General features: G+C 46.1%; 3 protein-coding genes across 3 annotated transcripts; 2 read left to right on the top strand and 1 right to left on the bottom strand.

The window, feature by feature from the left end:
* Positions 1–202: 202 nt before the first annotated feature.
* Positions 203–2,095, top strand: F5147DRAFT_661838 (uncharacterized protein; the record flags this gene model as incomplete). The annotated part of the gene is made up of 7 exons (XM_041434732.1): positions 203–283; positions 331–492; positions 545–691; positions 725–938; positions 993–1,081; positions 1,134–1,425; positions 2,001–2,095. The coding sequence occupies 7 exons, from the start codon at positions 203–205 to the stop codon at positions 2,093–2,095; spliced, it is 1,080 nt and encodes a 359-aa protein (XP_041283997.1).
* Positions 2,096–3,453: 1,358 nt separating this feature from the next.
* Positions 3,454–5,486, bottom strand: F5147DRAFT_741152 (mitochondrial carrier). Its single transcript, XM_041439469.1, has 8 exons — positions 5,304–5,486; positions 4,856–5,228; positions 4,740–4,797; positions 4,657–4,685; positions 4,266–4,607; positions 4,141–4,218; positions 3,781–4,091; positions 3,454–3,721 (listed from the first exon to the last, which is right to left on the bottom strand). Exons 2-8 carry the CDS (start codon positions 5,111–5,113, stop codon positions 3,700–3,702), a joined length of 1,098 nt encoding a protein of 365 aa, XP_041283996.1. The 5' UTR covers positions 5,114–5,228; positions 5,304–5,486; the 3' UTR covers positions 3,454–3,699.
* A 475-nt stretch (positions 5,487–5,961) lies between these two features.
* F5147DRAFT_741150 (uncharacterized protein) lies at positions 5,962–7,323 on the top strand. The gene is made up of 4 exons (XM_041439468.1): positions 5,962–6,391; positions 6,449–6,561; positions 6,614–6,769; positions 6,875–7,323. Exons 1-4 carry the CDS (start codon positions 6,340–6,342, stop codon positions 6,944–6,946), a joined length of 393 nt encoding a protein of 130 aa, XP_041283995.1. The 5' UTR covers positions 5,962–6,339; the 3' UTR covers positions 6,947–7,323.
* The last annotated feature ends 991 nt before the right edge of the window (positions 7,324–8,314 follow it).

Below are 8,314 nucleotides of genomic sequence, written 5' to 3'. Positions count from 1 at the left end.
TGCCATTTGTTAGATTAGTTATGTTATGTGCAACAACGGCCAATAATGACACCATGAGGAACATTTCAGCAAACATATTGAAGACAAGACAAAGAAAAAGTTTGACCCTAAAAAACGGCGGCTGAGGTGCCTCGCGCATATTATTAATCTCACAACACAAGCCCTGCTCTCAACACACAGCAAATCTAAGCATGTCAATGCAATGAAGCCCGACAATGATCTTGTTGTGTTATGCCATGGGCAGCATGATGAGGTTGGGCTTGTATGCTCTATTGCTGTTAAGGTTTGTCTTTGATGACTTTTGGATCCATGTGGCTCATCTTCATATAGGAACATTCTTCTGCCTCCCAGAAAGAACTTTTCTGCAATATTCAACTTCGTGACAAGGATGGTCATGTTCCTACAGCTAATCCACACCAGCTTCTTCTAGATATGAAAGTACGATGGTCCTCGACCTTTGTCATGCTCCGACGTGCATACAAAATGTGTGAGGTATGTAATGAGACTTCATTGTTGTCTCCTTGCTTACATTTCATTTTGCTAGGATGTTAATTACTTTGTTGGCCGACTCACATTGCAAGACAGAGATGCTTTGAGATGCAAAAAGATTGCCAGCTTAGAGCTGTCTGAAGATGAATGGTCTCAAGTCCAAAAACTTCTCTTGATTCTTGGTGTATTTTTCATGTTATTTGTGGGCCATTGGTGTACTAATCGTGCATGATAGTTCGCAGAGTTAGCACAGCATTCGTTCTCCTCTGAGGAGGGTCCAACACTGCACCTGGCACTGCCAGCACTCAAAGCATTACACAGTGCCTGGTCATCTCATTCAGCATGGATCAAATATATCGATTTTCATCAAGCGTTGGATGCCGCCGTTGATAAAATTTCAGATTATTACATGAAGTCTGCCAGTTCAGATGCCCACATCATGGCTATGCGTGAGTGTGCTCGCATCCGATTTACTTCTACACCAACTTATTTGAGTATCTTAGTTCTGGACCCAACACAAAAGGCTGCTCATATCCGTCGTCATTGGGGGAATGATTTACTGCACGAGGTGCTTGAGAATGCTAAAGCAATGGTTCGTTTGTCTATATCTCACTTATAAACTGTTGTTGATGTTCTTCTTGCAGTATAAGGAGTCCTATCTTGAGATGCATGGTGATGATGCAGGGAAGTCCTCAGCATCTACGGAGCTTTGCACCAGCACCGGCAACCACAGATTGGATGTTTTGCTGAATGAGCTTTCTGATGGTGATGAAGATGCACTTGACACACCATACCAGGATCCACCAACTCTGTCTCGCACATCTTCAGCTTGTCTTTTTGACTCGGTAGATCCATTGAAGCTGTGGTTGCACAACTTTCACGCATACTTGAACTCGAAGGACCATCTCGGAGGGATGTCCATTGTTCAATGGTGGGGTATCAACTCCCCACACTACCCCATGTGGGCTTCACTTGCCTGCGACTTCCTTTCTGTAATGGCAACCTCTGTATCGAGTGAGCGAGCTTTCTCATCAGCAGGAATCACGATCAGTAAGCAATGTAACTGTCTGAAACCTGATATTGTTGAGGCACTTCAGTGCCTCAAATGTATGATCAAATGAGGGTTATTGTTTTGTGAGGATCCTTCCATCATCACTGAGGGTGACAGAGACTTGGACCAGCCTGAGCCTCAGATGGGTGACTTACTGGATGTATTGGGTGAAGAATTGGATGATGAAGAAGTGCAGCGAGATTCCGATGATGAAGATGTATTTGTTCAATCATTAGACATGTTGTAGCACTATTGTAATATGAAGCCAAGGCCTGAGCCCTAAGCCAAGCCTGACCAAGCCTGAGCTGTTGGGGAGGGCCTGGCCTGCAATCTGAAGGAGCCTGAGCCCTATCAAGCCAAGCCATAGCCCCAGCTTTTGAGCCGAGCCGGGCCTTGCACATCACTATTGTTGACTCATGCATGAGATTCAGTATTCAATTTAAATTGTTTGACCATGTAGTAAATTCAGACTCTTCCAGACAGTCTTTAGATGTTCATCAGACTCAGGTTCAATACCTGCAAGACAGAAAAGTGGCTGGAACTCATTGGAGTTGATAGAGTCTTTGGGTAAAAAATTGCCTGTGGCTTTGTTGATTCTTCCATATGTATTGGTGCTATGAGCACGTGAACAATGTGACCACTGTCGGAGTATGAGTTTTGGAATGGGTGTACTTAGTATATATGTTCTATTTCCATTGTCTCTCTCTTCCCTCAGTCCATCATATCAGACTGAGGGTAAGTCTCTTGTGTTCATCACGCCATACCTAGATCTGTTACAGTCAACTGTAACATTGGCAGAGCCCCTCTCTGCTGGAATGACCGACACAGCAGAACACTGCTAGAACCTAGAACGACAGTGGTCTGGAACTGCTATGACTCACTGTGAGTCATGGTAGGCCTAGATGGCCTTGTACCTGATCTCCAGGGGCTGTTCGCCTCATGGACACCTAGACCGGCGCATGTTAGACACATGGCACCGTATCTATGACTAGAGCATCGTATGGCGCCTATATATGACTCAAGCGCAGCATGGTGCCTCATGCTTGATTAGAGGTTAAGCCTCATGCATCTTATCTGATCCTCATGGCTCGACTCATGTACACTTATCTCTGACTCGCCATGACTAGCATAGATCCCCCAGATACGAACTGAGCTTGAACACTTATGTACAGCGTATATAAGTAGACAGGACATTGTATTAGTTCTTTACTTTATTCTACCAGGTCTTCCCTAGATCTAGCTTGTCTAATCAACTCGCTTTCCTTGATCCTCAACCCTTGATCTGCACTTCTAAGTCGCTCCCCGTGCCTTAGTCATATTCTTGCTAGCCCTTCATCTCAATGAGGCCCTTAAACCTTACTGAGGTAGACGGAGAGACCTGTCGGCATTTGCTGACTTGTAAGACATCCTCGACATGTGGCAGCACATTCGTGCTCATGCCATTCAGATAACCCTGGTCGTAACAAGATCACTCACATACATGCTTACGATACTGATATAAGGTGTCTAGATACAGAGCAATCTCAGTCCATCATATCAGACTGAGGGATACTGATATAAGGTGTCTAGATGACCTAATCTGCTCAATGTCAACATACAACTAAAGATGATGTGAGCCATTGATCAGACATACTAGAATCTCCCAGGGTGGGTCCCACTTGGAATACTTTCCTGTTTGCTCAAATATAAGCTGGACAGACTTGCATTGCACATTCGACTGAGTGCACATCTGTAGTAATATATGGTTCACCAATCCCGAGGAATTAAAAGGATGTGAGAGCCAGTAAGGCTCTGCATCATCATGTGCTTCTGTGACAGGCGTCCAAAACTCAGATGGTATACCACGAGTGAGAGCATTCTGATAAAAGTTTACTCGTCGCGCCGTGGATCTGTTCAAACAAACACAACACAACGATGGTTCATGATCATCGATCAGTTCCGAACGAGTCAAGCTGTCTCTTGTGATGTACAAGACAAATGTCAATATCATACATACATTCCTTTGGAATCCAAGAGTGAGATATGTTCTATGTATCACGATATCACAAGACCAAACTCTTGGCAGGATCAAGAACAATGAGAAGGTAACGGAGTGACCTGGTATTCAGGGTAACAGTGATGTACAAGCCCTTCCTTATATGCATTACACCCGAACGTATCTAATTCGTCTTGTCATTCCACCTGGACATGATGGGAATACTCAGGACCAGATCATAAAGACATGCGCACGAATAACTCACATATCCAAAAATAACTTCCACAGCACTGAAAACATGATTCCTTGGAGGCCGTTGGCCAAGATACGGGTTTTGAGTCCCCGTCCGAACAGACCCTTGAGGCCGTCTGCTGCGATGACGGCGCGGGCAGCATCGGCATATCCAATTGGTGTAGCATTGACTTGTCGGTAGGTCTTCAGCACGCGAAGAGAGTTAGAGACGGTATCAGAGGTGATGGAAGCTGCAAAGCCGATTATAGCAGAACGAAGGAGTTTCTGCAGTATAGTCGTTGGAAGTGGGAGGACCGCGTTGAGATAGTTGTACGTCCCGAACCACTGGGTAAAGAATCAGTAAAGAATGTATGTCCCAGATTTAAGCGCTTACTGGGTAGTGACCGACAAATGTAGCAGCGGCAGTCGCGAGAGCACCATACCACAAGCTGCCAATACCATACTTCTTAACCTAAGAGAACATCAGGACAAGCAGATACTATATATGTGAAGATATACCCTGGCCCTCAGTAATGCGATGCCTTCCTTACCCTGCGTCTGCATAGTCGTCTTGATCGTGTCAACTGGGGTCAATGTCATGCGGAAACAAGCCGCAGCAACACTTGCGAACAATGTTTTTACAAACGTCGGCAGGGTCTTCATGTATGAATTACTTTGAAGGAGGGCGAGAATGCCTACATTGGCAGCGGTGTCGCCAAAACGGGATACTGGCCCTTGAACCAGAGCTGCAGTGAGGCCTTGGTAATACCGTGTCCAACCGCCATCAGCGTATAAAATCTTGGTAGCCTGCGTCGTTGTTGTGCCGTATCTGTATTGGTAATTCATGATGGTGCGCAGAGGCTACATGATTTTCAGCGGAAATCGGAGATATTCGGTATGAGCATCATACCATGAGCGCCAAAACCTGCAACACCATGGCTGCCATGACATCAAAATTGTGACATAGATGTTCCAATGAATGGATTTGCTTACCTGCAGCACCACTTAACCCTCCTCCTAGCGCACTCTTGAACGCTTTTCCAAAGTCAAACTAGCAACGACGAACATGAGGAAGAAAATAGATATTATACAAGCAGACCACGACTTACATTCACATCATCAGCGTCAATGAAGCCTTTGATGAATGTGGCCAATATAAACACTCCTAACAATGTCAGAACACCATAGACAGTTATTCGCTTCCCGGTCCACGGCTCTTTCAATGAGTCACTCGTTTCGTCTGTCAAGGGAAGTGCCTCTTCGTCCTGAGTGCGACTTGAGCTGTCTGGGGGGTTATCATGATAACTTGACTGCTTGGAGTTGGACAGCAAAGGCTGCTCCTCGGTAACGTTAATCCCGGCAGACATGGGTGATTGGGAGCATCGGACAGAGGTCGCACAGCGGCCATGATAACGAGATTGCTGACGAATGCGGAATATTATTGGAAGACCTATTATAGTATTAGCCAGGCCACCGCGTGTGCTTTGGATAAGAATTAGCTCTTTGGTCGAGTGCGCAAGCCTTCGCAACCTGGAGGTTTATCTGACTTATACTCACGATGCTCCGGCTCCGCGTGGTCCAGGTCAGTCCAGTTCCTAACGTGATCACCGGTCACTGGCGCCGATCAGTTTCATGCTATCAAAAATTTGGTTGCACAATGTTTGCTTGCTAAAAGTTGATGCCAGGCGTTCGCATTATGGGAGCGTGTAACTGTCCCCAACAAGTACTATTAAGTAGTGGGAGAGGGTTCTGTGGAAAATAGACATGCCGTCTGTCATTTAATGCATGGAAAACGCTTTCCGGTTGCCGATGATCACCTGCCGATCAAATGAATGATATAACTCATGAGCATACTTACACTCTGATCAAACCACGGTTCGCCATAAAATATCGAAATCACCCTGCTGGGTATAGTCACGGTATACCATGATATTGTCAAGACAAACGTTACGAAGAACGGGGCGATCAACGGGAACTAGCGCCCGCCGAGCGCTACATAAATATCATCCGCCTCACACGGCGTTAGCCGACAGTACTACCGTACAAATAATGGCAATTACTGGTAGTACCTGGTCCTGAGTCTCCTGTCAATCATTGCCGGTGACCGCTTCGTATGATTTATACTATCCGACTTACATCGACTGGACATGGCCAACCACAATCCGATGAGTACCGAGTCAATGACCGAAAAAGATGCCAAATTCACCCTTTGAGTCTTACACTGCCGCAACTAGGCTCCCGCTATAGCTACACATGAAGCCTTTGAAGCTTCGAGTTGAACAAGAGCTCTAAGGCACACAACAACGCAAATTTACACCAGGGTCAATCAATCACCAGCTGATAAATTTTGTTAAGTTGGCAGTGCAGGGAGTCATCGGTCGTGACCCTCTTCCTGAAAGGGCGACTTCGTACTCGACCTCTAGCCTCTAGGCTCTCGCACTTGTCCTGGATACCGCTGTCTGATCACAGACGGGAACGTTGACATTGGTTCATCTCAGCTCCCGAAATTTGCTAAAAGACACCTCACGTTCGTTGTTCCTGGACCATCCTTTTTTCTTCTGTACGAAGCTGTCAGTATCACGGCTTGATACCAATGGTCCAGATTACCCCCCTCCTCTGGCAGGCTCTTGTCACTGTCGCGCAAGGTAAATCTCGACCCACTGATATCTATTGGTCAACTAACACGTCTCTTTCGCGTCCAGCCCCTCCTGTCGCGCGCAATGTCCATCCCAACGCCCTCGCCGTCCGTCAGGTAAATACGAGCGACCTCCCTTCTCAATGCCAAAGCACGTGCCAAGTCATCAATACGATAAGTGTGAGCACGCCAGAATAACTCGAGCTTTTGACATTGCTTAGACGTACCCCAGGACTGCGACAACAGTCTATCTTGCATTTGCGTGTCGACCATCGGAACCCAGCTTCAAACATGCATGGATTGCCTTGTTACGGCCGAACCATCTGCCTCGACAGACGCTGATTCCGCCATCGACAGCTGGAACGAAGCTTGTGGTGGATCTCTTACTGTTCGTTGATGGTTTCACGGGTTCGATTTTATGGTGCCCTGACAGTGTTTCACATTTACAGCTTCCCAGTGGACAGACTTTCCACTTCGACATCATGCTGCGAAGAGCTCTACTGCTAATGGTAGTAGTAGTAGTGGCAGTAGCCCTTTCACACCACCAAGACAGGTGATGCTGTGAGCATAAGACAGCTTTGGGGCACTTGGCCTGATCGTTTCCATTGCTTGCGGTATTATCATACTCTGAACATGAGTGCCAACCTTAGTCTTTTAGGGCGGACCTTTCTTTGGGACAGATGATCAGCATACCACACCAACCCTCCTTTCTTAACACTGGCATAAGTACAACCTACTGTTATCGAACAATTTAACTAGTAAAATATTCGCCGCTATGGCCCGGGCACGGTTTGCTCGTTGGTATCTGCTGAAACAGGAAGAATTAGCCTCGAAGAGGGTCGTCCGAAGTAAGACAAATTGAATACAAGGTTTGCAATGCGTACCTGTTTGTTCTCTGGTTTCCGTCATTACCTTGCGAAGCAAGGTCATGTTGGATGGCACATAATCTGTCAGTCACCTGACGTGAACATCATGCTGTGCGATAATCGAAAATGATAGAACTGCGTCAATATGAATACACAAAACTACTTCATAAAGTATCCAATTAGTTACTCAGATCTCAGAACTTGGTCTCGATGAAATAGCTCGGTCTCGATGTCAGAATACAAATACAGTCAAGCTCAAAGCTCGGTCTCGATGACACAATACAGATACAGATACAGTCCAAATATGAGGTGAACTTCAACGATGGCATAGCACCTCTCTTGAGGTATATCGATGTTTGGTCCGAGACTATGCTAGTTAGACAACAATGAGAATTGTCAGAAGTGCGTGGCTTACCTATCCGGTGCGAAAGTCCACCTAGCACGAGCTCGATCCCAAACGAGCTGTTTTCAGTCACAAAGATTGATGACGAGGCAAAAGGAATGTGAGGGAAACAAAAACACCCAAGGATAGGATGAACTGAGAGAGACCACATGCCTCATCAACACGGATACAAAGTTGGCCCTGTGTCTCGTCAGGCGCAAGCAAGGAAGAAGGTATGAGAGCCAACGATCAGTAAACGTCAGCGCGAGGCAACATGACTAGAGAGAACACATGGAGCTACATGCACAAAACGTTTCAGCAGATGCAAAAATCACAGGATGATATAGTGAGGATGGTAGAGCGCGTGAACCATCAACCTAATCATGATGCTCGAGAGTCGAGGCCGCATTGGTCTATTTGGATTTGTTGAACTTTCGTACATTTTGCGTGCTGCTACGATGTTTTAATCGGCTTATCGAACGTGCTCAAAAGGCATTAGGACCAAGCTGAAGACGACATCGAATATGCTAAAGGCCAACCTATTAATTGGCTGAAAAAAATACTTATCGCAGTGTGATAACGAAAAACAAGCAGACTTAGGACTGCCGTCACGCAGATTCGGGGGTCCGAAAACGACGAGTGTTGGAAGAGGTCGACAAAGCCGATTCCCACGAATTAAAATTCT

The sequence above is a fragment of the Suillus discolor genome, assembly GCF_016758755.1.
Source record: "Suillus discolor strain FC423 chromosome Unknown F5147scaffold_748, whole genome shotgun sequence".
NCBI classification, from domain to species: Eukaryota; Fungi; Basidiomycota; class Agaricomycetes; order Boletales; family Suillaceae; genus Suillus; species Suillus discolor.
The sequence above is the reverse complement of the archived record's forward strand: the minus strand, read 5'-3'. Positions and strand labels throughout refer to the sequence as shown.